The sequence below is a fragment of the Epinephelus moara genome, chromosome 21 (assembly GCF_006386435.1).
Source record: "Epinephelus moara isolate mb chromosome 21, YSFRI_EMoa_1.0, whole genome shotgun sequence".
Taxonomy (NCBI): Eukaryota; Metazoa; Chordata; class Actinopteri; order Perciformes; family Serranidae; genus Epinephelus; species Epinephelus moara.
Genome location: NC_065526.1, coordinates 30,104,317 through 30,122,186, shown reverse-complemented (window position 1 = coordinate 30,122,186; position 17,870 = coordinate 30,104,317). Strand labels below are relative to the sequence as shown.

The 17,870-nt window shown below is 43.8% G+C and overlaps 1 protein-coding gene across 7 annotated transcripts in view; it reads left to right on the top strand.

Moving 5' to 3' along the window:
- Positions 1-17,870, top strand: part of LOC126409090 (nuclear receptor coactivator 2-like) — a 69,358-nt gene that overhangs the window by 35,213 nt on the left and 16,275 nt on the right. For 5 of the 7 annotated variants that reach the window (XM_050074995.1, XM_050074998.1, XM_050075000.1 and 2 more), the window contains 8 exons: positions 1,103-1,275; positions 4,622-4,725; positions 6,229-6,430; positions 9,182-9,370; positions 10,512-10,613; positions 11,851-11,991; positions 12,464-12,611; positions 15,459-16,698. In XM_050074995.1, coding sequence (XP_049930952.1) covers positions 1,103-1,275; positions 4,622-4,725; positions 6,229-6,430; positions 9,182-9,370; positions 10,512-10,613; positions 11,851-11,991; positions 12,464-12,611; positions 15,459-16,698 — 2,299 coding nt within the window. The remainder of the gene's footprint in view (positions 1-1,102; positions 1,276-4,621; positions 4,726-6,228; positions 6,431-9,181; positions 9,371-10,511; positions 10,614-11,850; positions 11,992-12,463; positions 12,612-15,458; positions 16,699-17,870) is intronic. The other 2 variants (XM_050074999.1, XM_050074997.1) reach the window with 1 other exon arrangement.

The window sequence follows — 17,870 nt, the reverse complement described above, 5'->3', positions numbered from 1 at the left end:
ACGCAATGTTGCAGAGGCGTGTCAGCCAGGACAGCCCTACAACATCCAGAGCCTTGAGATATCCAGGACGAATCTCATCCACCCCCGGGGCTCCGCCGCCTCGGAGTTGTTTCACTACCTCAGCAACTTCTGTTTCACTACCTCAGCAACTTCTGCCCCAGACCCCCGTCTCTGTTTCCTCACTGGAATACGTGTTGGTGGGATTGGGGAGCTCCTCAAAGTATTCCTTCCACCGCCCGACAATGTCCTCAGTTGACGTCAGCAGCTTCCCGCCCCCACTGTAAACAGTGTGAGCAAGTTGCCGCCTTCCCCCCCGAGGCGCCGGACGGTTTGCCAGAACCTCTTTGGAGCCGATCGATAGTCTTCCTCCATGGCCTCACCGAACTCCTCCCATGCCCGAGTTTTTGCCTCCACGACTGCCACCGCTGTGCTCCGCTTGGCCCGCCGGTACCCATCAGCTGCTTCCGGAGACCCATAGACCAACCATGCCCTGTAGGCCTCCTTCTTCAGCCTGACGGCTCCCCTCACCTCTGGTGTCCACCAGCGGGTTCGGGGATTACCGCCGCGACTGGCCCCAGCGGCCTTGCGGCCACAGCTCACAACCGTCGCCTCGACAATGGCAGAGCGGAACAAGGCCCATTCGGACTCAATGTCCCCCTCTGCCCTCGGGACGCGGTCGAGGCTCTCCCGGAGGTGGGAGTTGAAGATCATCTTGGCCAGTTCTTCTGCCAGGATCTTAGTCTTTAACAAAATGGTCTATCTCTGTAGGGATCATTTCCATAATGTTGTCAGAAACTTAGAACAGTAATATTAGCCTGTCAGTGTCAAAAACACACACTGTCAGTAGTAGCCACTGCAATACTCTCACTCAATACAGGACCAGTTTCAATTTGAAAATTGTTACTTCCATTAGTCACTAAGACACAAAAACATGGGGAAATATAGGGTCCAGGGTTGAAATATACCAATGTTACCCTTTAACCACTAAATTTGAAATTCACGTATTTGATGTTGAACTATTGAGATACTCATGTCCCTTTTATTTCTCTGTACCTTTTATTCATTTTTTGGTGTAAATGTTGTTTCCTCCCCGTCTCTGCAGTCCTAAGAGGAGCACTGAGAGAAGGAACCGGGAGCAGGAGAACAAGTACATTGAGGAGCTGGCCGAGCTGATCTTCGCCAACATCAACGACATGGACGACCTCAACGTCAAGCCAGACAAATGCGCCATCCTCAAAGAGACGGTGAAGCAGATCAGGCAGATCAAGGAGCAGGGTGAGGATCCACTTTGGTGTTGCCTTTCCTTCTGCAACAGTTTTGATGCCATATGATATGTATGTAAGTTAGTATATATGATACATCAAAACACGAGACAGATGGTAAGGTTAAGCAGTCAGTGAGGAATGTATTTTAACAGAGTGGAGATGAGTTGAAAGAAGCGGGTAACATCAAACACGACTTTTCTTAGACAACTATTTCGTGATGAAACAGAGTCTCTATTCATGTTCTCACAACTAAAGACATGGAAAAAGCGCCTGAGGAAAATGTGGTCGTTGAAGGCAGTCAAGACCATTAAATAATGACTTCATTAAGAGAAATGCCGCAGTCACATTAACTGTGCAACAAATTAGATGATATGGAAGCTACTTTCCTGGCTTCTCACAGGTTATCCTTGTTACTCAAAAAAATATGTGTGTGAACGCAGCCTTATTGACACCAAACAACTAAAATGACAACATGTGACTGTCATAGCAACATGCACAACACCTAATGGAGATATGCTGATCCCAGAAAAGTACACAAAATTCAAAACTGAATCGCTCCTGGCTCTTTCCTATTATCAGTCCACACCCATTGGGCAGTTGAATTGGATGTCAGCAAACTGAAATGTAAAGAGGAATTATGTGTGACTGTTAACACAGACTCTGTAAATAGGCAGAGATGTAATGGCTGTAGTGGAAAGCAGCCAGATCTCCTGCTGTTCTTCCCTTTTCTCTCCTTTCCTTCACCTTCCCTCCCTCCTCCACTCAGTCCCCCTCTCAGCCTTCCACAAACCATCTTTTTCATTTCCTTTTCATCTCCTCGCCTCTCCCCTTCTCTTTCTTTCTTCTTCCCCTTTCCTCTTTCCTTTTCCTTGTCTGCCTTTCATTCTTCCTCAACCACCTTTGTTCTTTCCTCTCCTCTCCTCCCTGTCTGTTTTTTATGTTATCTTTCCTCTCCTCCTCTCCTCATGTCTTATTTTCTCTCCTCTTTCCCCCCTTCCTATTCATAGTTCTTCCCTCCTTCACAATCCTGGTCCTTTCCTCTCCTCTCTGTCTCCCCTCTTCTCTCCCTCCATCCTCCCCCTCCCTCCTCTCTCTTCTCCTCCTTTCTCCCCTCTCTCCATCATCCTCCCTCTCCTCTTTTTTGTCCCTGCGGTCAGCCAGTTGGTGTCCACGTGTTTGTGTCTGAAAACAACAGCTGAATAAGCACACACACACGCACACGTACACACATTGATAATACACATGTCACACAGCTGTCTGCTCGACTTCAGAAACTCACTGTTGCCCCGCAGACTAATGAGCTGGATGTGACACAGAACGTATTGATATCAAACAAAAGCCATACAAAAGTATCAAACAACACCAGATGTGCGCAAAATGAAAGCAGCCGAAACATATAAATCACTTCAACTTAATAAATAGTAGTTTCAGTTTGTGCAGCAAAAAGGTCACCTTGTGGAAGAAATAGAATATAAACGTTCTCAGAGAACACACTCATACACACACATAGACAATTACAAATTGGTATTGTGCTTGCGTGTATGTGTGTGTGTGTGTGTGTGTGTGTGTGTTTGGCCCATGAGTTTACGGTAATTGCAGGGTCATATTATAGATGCAAGATGAGTATGCCTCCATTTCTGTCAACTCAGCAGTTGTTCCTGTGCTCAGACTGTTGGAACAAAAACAGTAGTATCCGATAATAAATGGTGTGTATGTACTGTATGTATATGTGTGTGTGTGTGTGTGTGTATCTGCATTACTGGAAAGCTTACTTGAGAATGCGGCCAAATGCAAGGTGGGTGTGTGTATCACATATAGCATATTAAGGTGTTACACAAGCTTTGCCAGGAAAACTGAATTAAGAGAATAAAAAGCAGCTAATTTAGGTTGCGCAACGGTTAAATGGAAAGGTTTTTTTGTTTCGAAATAGTTTCAGTGAACATTCCGAGGTTGGAAGCTGCCGCAGGAAGAAAACAATATTCGTTACGAGGCAGAAATTTGCACGATGATGTTGCATGTGTAATATTTTGACCTCTTTCGCTCGTTTAAGCTCTACACCCAAACTCAGGTGTAATACATGTATCGTGTTTAATGATAACAATAAAAACGCGTACTGCCACTTTAATACCCTTCAACTTACACGAGGGCCACTCCAGGCTCTAGAGTGACAGGGTTTAAGGGCTGATGACTCTGTACAGCTCTGGTCCCACAACAGGAATGTCAGCTATGTGGCCTAATGGGGCCATGGGAGGCTTAACAGTCCAGTGGTACAGCCAGGGAGGAGAGTGGAGACTGGCCTCTAATATGACTATAAATGTGTGTAATGTACTGCACATTAGTGAAGTGATACCTGCTCTCCATGACATTCCAAGCATCTGACAGTGCGTCAACACATTGGTGTAGGAGGACTTGGGTTGTAGAAGGTGTGACTTGTAGGGTAAAGAAAGGACTAGCTAATCAATTTGATTGGTGAAAGGTCCTCATGTACGTCCAAAAACAAAGTGTGTGTGGGGTGTGTGTGTTTGCCTGAGGGTGGCGTCATTGTCATGGGCGAATTCACGAAAGGTCCTGACCAATGAGGTGTAGAGGCATTCCTCAAAACTTCATGCAAGGATTTTAAATGTGATGAAGATAGACCATATTTGGGATTCAATATCCCAGGCACTGTAACTGTGTGTGGCCAGTAGCACAGATTTCTGTGAATTGGACAGTTTGAGCAATGAGGCTCTTTTGCATATATGGCCAAATTAGCACCAGATGTGTGCGAATCACCTCATTGCAGTACATGCAAACAGCACAGGAGCACCAAGATGCTATTTCCTTGGCAGCACAGCTAGGGGTGCATTTCACTCTTTGCGGGTGCTTTGAGAATTACACGGATTCTTTTCTTTTATTTGTTCATGTTTAGTGGCTGCAAAAGCTGCGCAATCCTTTTGTGAATTCATCCCGCGGTTTCTTCATGGAAAAGAAAATACCCGCCAAGAGGCAGAATTTAAGAAACATTCTGACTAATTGTTTTTCCACGAAAACAAACACACTGTGTGATAAACATAGAGTAATTTACTCCATTTGATACCAGCCTTCCTTTTAATTATGGGCCTTAACCTTTGACGTGCCACTTCACAGTATCATCAGTGAGTCAGGCATTAATTTTGAGCTCAAAGCAATTGGATGGATGGCATTTAATTAAAAAATGAATGTGATAAAGGCCCTTTTTTGACTTTCAGGAGGTTTTTTTCCTTGGTTTATGTTAGATATCACATCACATCTTAAATTCTTTATCTTGCAGACTCTCAAACCTGAGACATTTCAAGTGTTTTAACCCCTCTGTTCACGTTTCTTGCTGTCTTTTACAGAAAAAACTCCAGTGGCCGATGCTGAGGAGGTGCAGAAGGCCGACGTCTCCTCCACAGGGCAGGGTGTCATTGATAAAGACGCCCTTGGGCCCATGATGTTGGAGGTAGGTTCAGCTAAACTAAGGTCCGCCTCAGTTATCATGCTCTGAGGAAAAGAGTTCAAGAGGTCACAGTGATAGTGACACAAAACAGTGACATCAGGAATGATTATTCAGTCAAGTATGTATTAATAATAGTGACCTGTTATTGACCTACTATAAAGAAGTCACCTTTTCACATCTGATATAACAGAGGCGAACAAGTGAACAGTTTGAATTAAATAATCTCATGTTTCAAAATGCAGCATTATTCCATAACTACACTGTTGTTGTCTGAAATATTTACAGCAGGTGGAGCCTCTTTTTGACTTTAAATGGCGTTGCACTTTACAGTGACACAGAGAGATAAGAGTTCCTCTGGCTAGCAGCAATGCCGTCATCAGGCCGACTCCTGTGTGTGTGTGTGTGTGTGTGTGTGTGTGTGTGTGTGTGGTGACGTATAACATGGGACACCAATGAGGTATAAATACCTTACTGAAAAGCCAGATTAGAAAAGGAGGGGTGGAGCTTGACCACACACACACACACACACACACACACACACACACACACACACACACACACACACACAGGCTATATATAGCTTTGACCAGCCGCAACGTTGGCTGAGGTGTCTGCTTAGTGATAAATATAATTCTAGCCAAGACCCTTTCTATTCTTTTCTATTTTATTCAGTTCTACACCAGTGTTAGCCAGACGTACAGTCGGAGGCTTGTGTAGACATGTGGCAGGCTAAAGGACAAATCTCAGTCTGTACATAAAGGTGGAAAATGCTGAGTTGACAGGAATGGAAGAATGGAAAAATACACACACGCACAGTGCCAGAGAGGCCACTGTATACTTGCTGTAATACCTTGAATTATAATAGCACACTGTAAGTTACTAAGAGATATAATTAAGGAATTCTTTTTTATTATTTTATGTTTGTTTGTTTTTTTATTATCAAAAACACCCCCCATATTTACTTAAAAATAAGCAGACAATTCGAAACACAAATTTTTAAAATTGTTGCATTTGCTCCTGCAAGAAGACATTGTTTACTGCATTTTCTGTCGACAAGCTTCTCTGTCTGGTTGTTAGCATATATTAGAATATGCTTCTGGTAATAAAAGTTGAGGACAAAAATTAAAAGATCATGCTGTTACAGTGCTAGATTTGCTCACATAAAATCACATAAATGGTTAAGTTGAATGATGTTTTGTGATGTATTTTTAGCAGGTAGGAGTATCACCTCAACTTTCACATTCACTTCTATTAATTGAGTCTAATTAGCTTTGGTAGGAAAGTTCAGATGATCTTTAATTAACATCCAATCTCCCCTCTTTATCCCTCCTGCCTTGTCTGACATTTTCTCCTTTTATACTTTTCTTCCCCTTCTTTCTCTCCTACTGGCCCTATACCTTTGCGTCTACCTTTAATCTCTCTCTACCTTGTCTTCTTTCTCCTTTTCCCTCTCTCCAAACTATCCCTCCCTTCATCTCCTCCCATCTCCTCTTCCTCACCTCCCAGGCCCTGGACGGCTTCTTTTTTGTGGTCAACATGGAGGGCAACATTGTGTTTGTCTCTGAGAACGTCAGCCAGTATTTGCGCTACCAGCAGGAGGAGCTGATGAACACCAGCGTCTACAGCGTGCTGCACGTTGGAGATCACGCCGAGTTTGTCAAGAACCTCCTGCCCAAGAGCCTGGGTAAGAACCACAGAGAGCTCACTGGTACGTGATCTGATGGAGGAGTGATTTCAGATGTTCCTGAACTAACTGTCCTTACTGAACTTACAGCTCTGCCATCATTACTAAACCTGGTTACCTTTTCCTGCTCTTGGTAGTTCACAGCACTAAAAACAACGGGGACGATTCTTCTTAGCTAGATAATCAAGAGCAACAGGCTCGATTAATACCTGTCTTTAAGTTGCCACGCCATTACAGCATAACCTGCTTTGCTAAATTAGCTTTTCTTCTAGTTAGCAGGGTATGTACCACGTTGTGAACCTGTCCTGTCCTAAGTCTTAATCTCTACTCCAAAACACTCATTAGTTTTAGTTGGAGATGAGTCACCTCAGTTGACCTAAACAAAGTGTTAGCTAGCTGTCAAACCAGTAGGATTATTTCGCAGAGCAAATAATTAATAATAATTAAAATAATTTTTAATGTAAACTGAAGTTATTGTCTTGTGCACAAAAAATTACTTGTGCAAACAAGTTGATTATGTTGAGTGCACAAGTTAATATCTTGTGGGAACAACGTATTTTTTTTTTTTGAGGAAGATAATATAACTTGTTATTGAAAGGATGATAATAATAACTTGTTTCCGCAATATTAAAAAATTTCACCTTTTGGGTCTCTGTATGATTTTCAGAAACACTATCAAATTTTAATTAATATTCTACAAGCAAAAATTCGTGGCAGTGGTTCATTTTGTCTTGTTTTTTAAACCTCCAACCCAGGCGTTGCGCTAGACTTTTTCGTCGCCGGTCATTTTGACCGTCAGGGTCATAAAAATCCGGTCATAATCTATTTTTACCGGTCATTTTAATTTTCGTTTTTAAATGATAATTAAGATATTCAAAGACATTTAGTTTTCGTTTTTAATAAATCCAGCAAGCAAGTTATAAAGTGTGCATTAATAAGGACATGAACGAAAAGATGAACAGACATCCACACACCTGTGCCATTAGGCTTCGCCCTGGACACACCGGACGGCACTAACACATCACTAACGCGCGGTGTGTCCAGGGCGTTATGTAGTTATGTCTGTAGGCTCGGTGACACAAAATTAAAATTGTAATGGAGTGATTATGGTATTGAAAAAAGTTTTCGGTTATGCACTGTTGTGTTATTTTAAATTATAAACACGGTATTTTCTCCTCATGTTCCTCAGTGCGTGCTGTTGTTATTTTATTTTGAAAATTGGCCGGATTCTCTCGTCTTTTCTGTGTCCGACTTCCTGTTTGGTATGATCCGCTCTATCCAGCTTGACAGAAGCGTTCGCGGCTCCCGTGAAAAACAGACCAGACGCCGAACTGAAGCTCTGCCTCTACTCCGCGGGCGCTCCGCTCCGCTCAGCGGTCTGTGTGGACAGTCAGAAAGGTTAACATGGGCGCTGACTGAAAACTGCCTCCGCTGCTGGGCGCCGTGCTTCGGTTCCGCGTCCGGTGTGTCCAGGGGGTTATGTCAACAACGCTACATGAAGCAGATGAATGACTTTTTCTCTGCAGTACTGTGCACTCCGCCGCCAAGTGGGCAGGGGTGGTAATTGCAACCGGTCAAAATGACCAACGGCCTTCAGATTTTTCGGTGTTGTAAAAAAACGGTCAATGACCGAGAATATCCGGTTAACGCGACCCCTGCTCCAACCACTGGATGGCAGTGTTGTAATCTGTCTTCAGTTATTTGACTTCTCCACTACAACTTATCAATTTAACGCCAGCGTAAACACAAAGAACAGGGGCCTATGAAACAGGCAGAGTCATATGGTGCATTCGTTTTGTACTCGGAGGTCGGAAATCGGAAGCGGGAATGACGTCACCTCCGAGTTAACAACAGTTTTTGCAGTCTAGTTGACAACGGTGAACAAGTCGGAAAAAAACCATGAACGTTACCATTCTACCGTTGGGCTAGCTGTAGCCACTGTTAACAGTATCAGTTGATAACAACGCTCAATGTAGTATTTTGCACATACAGACAGCGTAGCAACATGTCCACGGATAACAATTGAACAGTACTATGGGTATAGCTGACCTAATTTAAAACAAATAAGATAAAATTGCTATAAACAGTACTTAAGCAGAGTGTTTACTCACTATGCATGTGACCGGCAGCCATCTTGAATTCGTAAGTCAGGGTTGATGCGGTTGCTCTGAGTTTCCGAGTTGGAAATTCAATCTCAGGGTGCGTTCAAGTTTAAACTTCCAACTGGGAACTGGGAATTTCCGACCTCTGAGTACAAAACGAACGCACCAATAGATGGCGCACCGCTAGCTCCTAAAATTCGATTTTAAAAAATCGCAGTATAACTTCTTGCTCACAGTTTCGCAATATATCGCAATATATTAAAACGTAACCCCTGTATTGTGATAAGTGTCGTATCGCCAAATTCTCGCCAGTACAAAATCCAAATAATATCATGCTAAAGAGAAACCAACTAATGTTCCTGGTTCTGGAGAGCACTCCAGAAAAACTGACAGCTAACAAAATGGCTGCATAAGTATTTCCAATTTCCAGTGTCTCATTAACTCAATATTTATTGACAGGCTGTGATGAAAAAAGGCTAGCTATGAGCTAAATCCTGTTAGCAATGTGTGCAGGTTCTACACACCACTTTTGTTACAATTTTGTTAGCAAGTTATGGTTTTTATACAGGGTATGGCATTTTGGTGTTGCAGTATGCATGTTGGCGCTGTTTTTTTATTAACTTGCTTATGTTGACCACCTCCTCTTTGTTTTGCTGTCTCTCTTATCTTTCAGTCAATCATCGCAGCAGTGATGCATCCAATAGGAACAGCCACACATTCAACTGCCGTATGTTGGTTAATCCTTATGGCCACGGTGAAGCCCGACCAGCGTCTGACCAGCAGGACGCGTCACAGCAGAAGTACGAGACCATGCAGTGTTTTGCCGTGTCCGAACCCAAGTCTATCAAGGAAGAGGGGGAAGGTATTGTCTCTAACTTATATTAGCAATTTTCTCTTTGTTTCTCTTTACTGTTTACTCTATCTTTGTTGTTTGTTATTTATTTTTTTCTCTTTGTTGATGTCTTTCTTGCTATGTTTCTTTCTTGTATTTTGTTATTATCTGTCTGCCTGTCTCTAAGTCTCTCTCTTTGTCTTTATCTTGATTTTAATTTAAAACATCAGATTCAACCTCTCTTTCCCATTTTCTCTTTCTAGCTGCTTTGTTGTTTCCCCTTTGAACCCTTTGTTTTAATCTCCGCCTCTCCCACTTTGGTCCCTCTTTAGTTACTTGTCTCTGTGTTATTTCCTCTTACTTTATAGTTTTGTCTCTTGCTATTATTTTCTTCTTCTCCGTCTTGACTTTCTGTCATTTTCCCATCACTTTCTCCATCCCCACTTTCCACGGTCTCTTGTGCTCTGTCCTCCTTTCATCACCACTCCTCTCTACTTTCCCTCCCATCCACTGGGAGAGACTAATTAGCGTGTGGCACTTTGTCATCTTCCCATCTTATCTTATCACACACATACACACTGGGGAAAAGAATCTGTCTGGCACTCTAATTTTAGATGTCTAACAACCAGATATTGTGCTAATCTCTCCCCTGACAGGAGGAGGGTGTCTGCTGGACAGATTGAGGGCTGTAGGTTCAGACTGAGGTTGAGGCTGATGTTAAAACTCAGCCTGGGTCTGAGATTGGGAGGTCTTGACATCAGTGTTGAGGCTGAAGTGCCACAGTATGATTAAGCTGTGTATGACTGTGGTTAAAAGTGAGGATTGCAACAAAGTTTAGGTCACAAACTGAGTTTAACCCGTATTTATTGTCAAGGCAAAGGGTTAACAGGAGATCTGTCGTAGATACCTATGGTGTAGGTTGTGATTTATAGTTAAGTGTCAGATTTGGTGGGATGTGGTATCAACAAACATACACGTACTCTCAGAGACATACAGAGCTGTAACCTTTTAGGGTTTTAACTCCCACCAAAGGAAAAAGACAGTCACAACTGAAATCACGTTGTTGAAACACCTCTGCTCTTTTCCACCCTGTCCTTATTCTTCTATCTCATTGTGTAGCGCTGTGAGTTATTGAAAGATTATTTTAACCTATGCTTTTCCAAACATTCAGATTTCCAGTCGTGTCTCATCTGTGTGGCAAGAAGAGTCCCTGTCAAAGAGAGACCTGTGATGCCTGCGTATGAGAGCTTCACCACGCGACAAGACCTTCAAGGTAGTACTGGATGGGAAGATTCTATTGTTAATACACCATTCAAACAGATGTCTGCACATGTATGCAGAATATGTAGGCAATGGGACAAGATTTTCCAAAATATTGCCCATTGTCCCCCGAGGCTAAATCGTCATCAGACTGATAGTTTATAGGTTCCAAGACTGATACACAGTGTGATCAAACAGTGTAGGGTTGTGTCATTTAATAAGCATGCTGTTTGTTGTTTGAACAACGGTTTTATAACCATTTTTCTATCATGAGGTCAGGAGCAAGTTTGAAACAGTATCAAATTTAATTCAGCACGGTGCATCTTGGCTAACATAAGGGACTGATCTCTTGTCCACTGGTAAAGTGGTGGTTGCATTGCTGAGTTATAAACCCGCTGCTCCATAACAGGCAAACATCTCAAACATGGGTCCGTCCCAAGTCTCTTAAATTACTGCTAGTTGTCTTACCTAGCCGACTTTGCTAGCTGTTTAGCCCCTCCCACCTAGGAAAAAATGTGAGGAGCTAGCGCTAGGAGCGATGAGCGAGCATTGTCGGTTTAAGAGACATGAGACGTCCTTTCCACTGAAGCGTCACGTGAAGCGATGTCCATTCCTGATGACGGCGACACCGCTGGATCTGCTCCGTAAAGCAGCCAGCGTCTGGCGTTACTATGGGTACATCCCAAGTGTCATTATATTTGCTGACCAAAACAGTAGCCCCCACCCCCCGCCGTCATGACTCTGGTCACACACTTTTGCATGTATTACCATTGTTATTGAGTCATTTGTCGAAGTTTGTGCATTTACAGAACGGTGTGTAGCCCTGATATTCCACTGTCACTGTGATGAGCACTATCATTCAATTAACTCACCATCATTCAACATAGTCAGCGAGTCATTGCAAAGAATGCATGTAATGGGTACTTACTCTTGTACTGGTTCTCCACCATCTCGTTCAAATGAGCCAGGTGTAGAGGGCGGGTATTTATACGTCATGGCGTTCAGCTGAAAAACTCTTCCTCATAGGAAGCTCTCGACCATCCTAGCTCGTAGCTGCTTAAAGCTTGCTGCTAGCTCCTAGCGCTAGCTCCTTGCTGCACAAATAAGAGACTTGGGACGGCCTAGAAGATGGCGGACCTCGAACGACTTCCAGTTCAAGCGAGGAGCTAGCAGTAGCACTATAAAAATAAGAGACTTGGGACGGACCCCATGACAGTATTCTGCTAACATCAGGTCTTCTACCTGTCCAGGTAAGATCACGTCCCTGGATACCAGTCTGCTCCGTGCGTCCATGAAGCCCGGCTGGGAGGACCTGGTTCGGCGTTGCATTCAGAGGTTTCACCTGCAGAATGACGGGGAGATGTCCTTTGCTAAGAAACACCAGCAAGAAGGTGAGTAAGACAACACAGAGCTCAACCTGCAGCCTGTGACTGTTGAATTAATGGAGGCTTTGCAGCCTAAACATGTTCATTTTAATACTAAAAACCTTTCTTAGGTGCAAGATAGACTTGTTTAGGGTTCAGCGCTTTAGACTGTCTTTGAGGAGTCAATCAAAGGAGAAGGATAATCTAACCTATAGCCATGCTGCAAGTGTTCTGTATATTAAGTACACCTGTGGCATTCTAGGATGTCAATTTAAGATTATTTTCATGACAAAGAATAATGCTCTCTCAATCAATTTATTAATAAATAGTCAAACTGAATAACAAACTAGCATTTGTTATTCACTGTATCTCTTAATTTCTATTTTTTGGGGAATCGATTTGTTGGAGGCATATCATATCCTGTCTTGCTGGCTGTTAGTCATGTGTTATTATGTTGATGTTGGAGTGTAATTTTCTCTCTACGTAATTCTCTTTGTAGTGTTGAGGAACGGCCATGCTCTCAGCCCTCTGTACAGATTCTCCCTAGCAGACGGGACCATCGTCTCAGCTCACACCAAGAGCAAGCTGGTCCGATCGCAAGCCACCAACGAACCACAGCTCTACATGTCCCTGCACATCCTGCAGAGGTACCAGCCACTCTGTCTCTACTGCAAAGTGTCTTTCTTTCTAAAATATTGTATTTAGTCGTTAGGAGCTGGCATGTATCAGTGTAATTGACTTACTAAGCCCTTTTCCTTAGTGCCCTGTCTGATAGAGAAGAAACAGCTAATTGAAATCCTTTATAGATTGTTGGAGATTCCATCTTTAAAAGGTTGCATAAAAGTTTTCCGCTGTTTTCTACACCCACTGGTCCCAAACCTTTTTGTCTTCAGTCTTCTTAGGTATAATTCCTTCCCATTGTGTCTTTAATGCCTAGAACATTTCTTTATAATAAGAGCCTCCTTGCCCTAGACAAGAACTTAGTTTAAGCTGAATCTCCTATTTCAGCAAAAAGGTTTGGTGTTGTGTTTGAGTTTTTAGTCTGCCAAACCCACCTGAAAGTCACCTGAAAAATATTCTAAACCGAGGAAACACTTTTGACACGCTTATAGTATAGTAGTCTAGCTTAGGAGTAGCACAGAATAGCTTGGGGGTAGTGTTTTTCATTTAAACTTAAAAACAAAAAGTCACTTATTTAGTCTCAGTCCAAACCTTAATTGATGCTGCAACAGAGAACAGAGGGTGGTACTGTGTGGTCCAAGGCCATAAATTATTTTAGAACTGAAAAGCAACATTAAATGGAGCTCTCTTAAACCTGCAGCCGTCCGTCCAGAAAAAGCTTCATACATCCCTATTAATCAGGTCCAGGGAGTGCCTCTTTAAAATCTAATTTTTCGCCCAAACTAACCTTTCTTAAAACTGACCTTTCACCTTTATCATTTTAAGACATAATGCTTTTATGTTAATTGCAGCATATCTCCCTCCTCCTCTTTCCCCTGTCAGCCTGTGTGTTTAGCACATGTCCTCTCTCAGTGTTTGTGATTTCCTCTTGATTTGGACAAAGGGGGAACACAGCAATGTGGATTAAGAACAAAGAGCCTCTTATTCAGAACCGCCGCCATATGTATAGAACAAAACTGACACAAGCACTACCAGCCAGTCCAGTCTACAGTACCTCCATCACTCCCTCCCACCACCGGGAGCGACTGTGACTCAAACAGCATCCAGCCTTTAGTATGACCATTCAGAGTCAGGAATTGGACAGCAGTCAGAAAACAATGCCAGGACTGTTACCCGGAGCTTTCAAGGATCAATGGCGAGAACTTGGCCTTTTTTACTTCCACAAGTTTCACATTGAAAATTATCGCTCCAGTACTCAGCACAATGAGAGCTTTGTGTGTTTGGTGTGGAGCTCAAGCCAATCCATGTTTAAGGCTTTCTCTCTGTTACAGCTTAAGGCCTTGTTACAACTCTGTTTTCTCAGTTATGTACACTGTGTCAGAGCTGCTCTCTGTTCTACTGTATGAGTTTCTTAACCTTTTTGTGGTGGTCTTTTTATTAAATACAAAATGCCCTTTGCTAGTTTTACTAGATATTTATTGACAATGACCAGTGAGGATATCACTGTTTGCTTTAATACTGGGTCATGCTTTTTAATAACTAGTGTCACTTGTTTCGAAGGGGCGGATATAAAAGTTTGGAAATATAACAGTTTTATATCAATCATTAAATCAAGTCAAGTGTTGAGTATGAGAGTTCTTGAGCCTGGAATCAGTAGTTTGCCCCCCAAAAAACCTTCAGGTCCACTTCCTTGCTTATTTTGTTGTTGTTTTTTGTTTACCTTTCAGCTGCTTATCTTAGTTTTTCTGTTCTAAGTTAGAAACTGTTCTAAACATGGCTAAAATCTCAGGTAACATGGCATTGTAAAAGCAATATATCCATATGGCCAGGGGAGCACTGAGGTGAGGCAAACCAGGCAAATGTTTGGGGCCCTCCGAATAATTTGGGAAAAGTGGCCACCTATGGCCACTCTTGTTGGTACGTTTTGCAATGACAATTATAACCCCCCTTAAAACTCCCACAAATGCACTGTACAGTTTACCACCGCAGCCCCAAGAAACCTTCAGGCGCCAGCATACTCCCTCTGTGTACGATTAATTCATTTCATACATTGTAACCACTGCCCTCATATTTCCATGGATCCTTTATGTTGGCACAGATACAACCACTAGAGGGCCAAGTCAAAACTTTCTTACAGCAACAAACATAGCAACGGTGGAGGAGGTTGTAATAACAAACCTTTTAACAGAGGTAGTGTCGTAGACAGCAGTGGTATCTGAGTCTATTAAATACATTGCGATGTGAACTTTTTGCTTTATGACCGATTTGTTTAATTTCACCATTTTTGAATTGTCTTCGTGTCCCATGGTTGTGTCTGGCTTAAACTATGCTACACTGCCTATATGATTTCAGGCGGTACTTCTGAATTTCGTCTGTATCTGTAAGCTTTTAGAAAATGTGCACAAATACGGACGACATGAACGTAGAGTACAGAGAGAAGGCTTCGTCAGAGTCCGTACACCTATCTAAGGTTGAGCATAAATGGGCCTTAAGTTGGGCCCCTTCTGGCCACTGTATGACAGCTGGATAAAGTCAGGACAATCAGCCAGCTACCTGCATCTGTCATACATACAACATTAGGTGTAACCATCAGCGCAACCATCAGGGCCCAGATGTGCTTCTCTGCCAGGGCGCCCCCAGAGTCTAGGATCGCTACGGCATATGGCCACTGAGCCATGATATAAATCTACAACAATTTCGCTACATTTTTCCTTGTAACCAAGCTGCAGCATTTTCTAGGTATGTAATGTGTGCAGATGTATGAATTTTCAAAAGTTACATATCTGCACATATTCTCACATACGATCTGCCTATGTACAACCAGCACTCCCCTTGAGCAGGCCTGATTCTTGTCTGTTTTCTAATCCTTCTAGAGAGAATATGGGTGGCATGACTGCAGACATGCCTGGTGGCCAGGGCATGGCCAAACCAATGACCCCAACCAGTGTGAGTGGCCCCTCCCCATCTCCTGATGCCAGTGTCACCAGCAATACGCACCACTCCGCCACAGCCTCCAGTGCCCCTGGACGTGGTTTCGGGGCTGTATCGGGTCGGGCACCCACGCCTCAGGGATCACAAAAGAGCCAAGTGCTCAAGCTGGGCAGCCCTTCAGCCCAGGGTAGCCCCAGCTTCACCTCAGGGGCCCAGGGCGCCATGTTGTCTCCTCGTCATCGCCAGAGCCCCAGCATGGCGGCTAGCAGCAGCTGTAGTAGCCCTCACCTCTCTCAACATCCCCCTGGTTCTTTCTCTCCTGCAGCCGGACTCCACTCGCCAGCATCTGTATGCAGCAGCACAGGAAACAGCCAAGGGTTCAACTCCCTTAGTGCACTGCAGGCCTTCAGCCAGGGCCACAGGGTTTCCCAGGGACTCACCGAGGGGCAGCATCCGGAGTCACCTGACAGAAAGCAGATTGGCCTTCAGAGCCCTCTTCACAGCAGCAGCACTGGGAGCCAGCAAGCCAAGAACAATCCCAGTTTAGAGGCAGACTTGTTGGGGACTTTTGGGGAGCAGCAAGACTTGTTGTCATCTCCAAACCAGGAGGGTGAGCAGGAGAAAGATGAGGACCCTGAAAGCTTTGAAGGTAATGGAAGCTTAGGGGAGCTTGGCGACGGCCCAAATCGCCTTCTGAACACAAAAGGGCATACTAAGCTGCTCCAGCTCCTCACCACCAAATTAGAGCCCCCTGATCCTTGCTCATCACCGCCCCTGGGGGATGACCAGAACTGTAAGGACCAGCTTGGGGGTGTGGGTGGGGCTGGGCATAACAACCACTCCAGCTCGCTAAAGGAGAAGCACAAAATTCTCCACAGGTTGCTGCAGAACAGCACCTCACCTGTGGAGTTGGCCAAGCTAACGGCTGAGGCTACCGGAAAAGACCCCATTGGTCCATCTGAGTCAGCTTCAGGAGATAACATGGCTGCCCTAGGTGAACTCTGCACAAAACAGGAGCCTGGCAGCCCCAAAAAGAAAGACAATGCGTTGCTTCGCTATCTGTTGGATAGGGACGATAACGGGATCCTGGATAAAGCCATCAAGATGGAGCCTGGTGACGGACCCAAGCTGTCCAACATAAAGACAGAGAAACAGGAGACGGGTTTCAACATGGCGGACCAGGTCAGTGTTGTTGACAGTAATATTCATGGTTAGTGTTGTCAGTGGACAACCAGTTGCTGGTTTACAGGTTGGGGCAAATGGATTTGCTGCTTCTCTCTATTTGGTATAATTGAAAATGTATTGTCTATTGCTCTATTGGTATAACGAAAAAATTCCAGCAGAAAGAGTAGACAGTAACTGTTTAGAGATTATGATCACAGTCAGAATCCCTTCCCTTACACATGAAGAGTTCTGTCTGTTCCGAGTGAATAAAAATAATGAAGAAATCCATCCACTTAACAAATTAACATATGTATGTACTTAACAGCTCTCATAAACACCTTCAAGTGAGAAGCAGAATGCTTTGACACTTGGTGTTTGATGCTGTCGGATGCGTGTTGACTTCCTCTTTAGGCAGCCAATGGCAGGCTGTCAGGAATTAGTACACTTGCTGAAACACAAGATGATCTGTCAAGGAAGGCAGAGGAGTACTGTTAAAACTGAAGCATGTGTGAGTGAGAAAATTGGAAACAGAGAGTGTGCAGGAACTAGAACTCAGAAACATTGTACAGGTATATGTCTGACTGTATTTGACACCCAAGATGCTCAGGAATAGAGTTGGTAGGTATGTTCGTGTGTGTTGTACTGTGTGTGCAAATGTACATGTGTATACAGACCTCTTAAAAGTTTAAAAGATGATGTCTGGCACCAGAGAGAGAGAACGCACACACACATTGTTGTCTACATTTGGATTTTTAGTGGTAAACCCAAACAAACTCTTGGTTTCAGCAGCACCTTTATTTCACACTGTAGCACTACTCCTCTTACAATAATTGCTTAGCTTAATCACAACAAAGTGTAGTCAGTTCAGAGTGTTGTCGTTCCTTTTGAAAGTGCAGGTGCACTGACATAGTTGAAGTTAGTTCCAGGAAGGGGCTGACGGAGGACTGCTGAGGTTCAAAAGTCTCACATCCTCAGGCGTCTCTCCAACCAATAGTTGTGCCTCCGGGCAGCGGAGGCCACTGCCGGAGGGGAGGTAGCCATTCAGCAGCTCCCACCTTGGATGGCTTGATTTGTAGTTTGTAGAATAAGGTGACGCTTTGTTACGCCAGTCGTGATGGTGCCAAGAATGTGCTTTTTCATCTGAGGTTACAGCTGTTGACACGATATTCCAGTTTACCAGAATAAGGAGC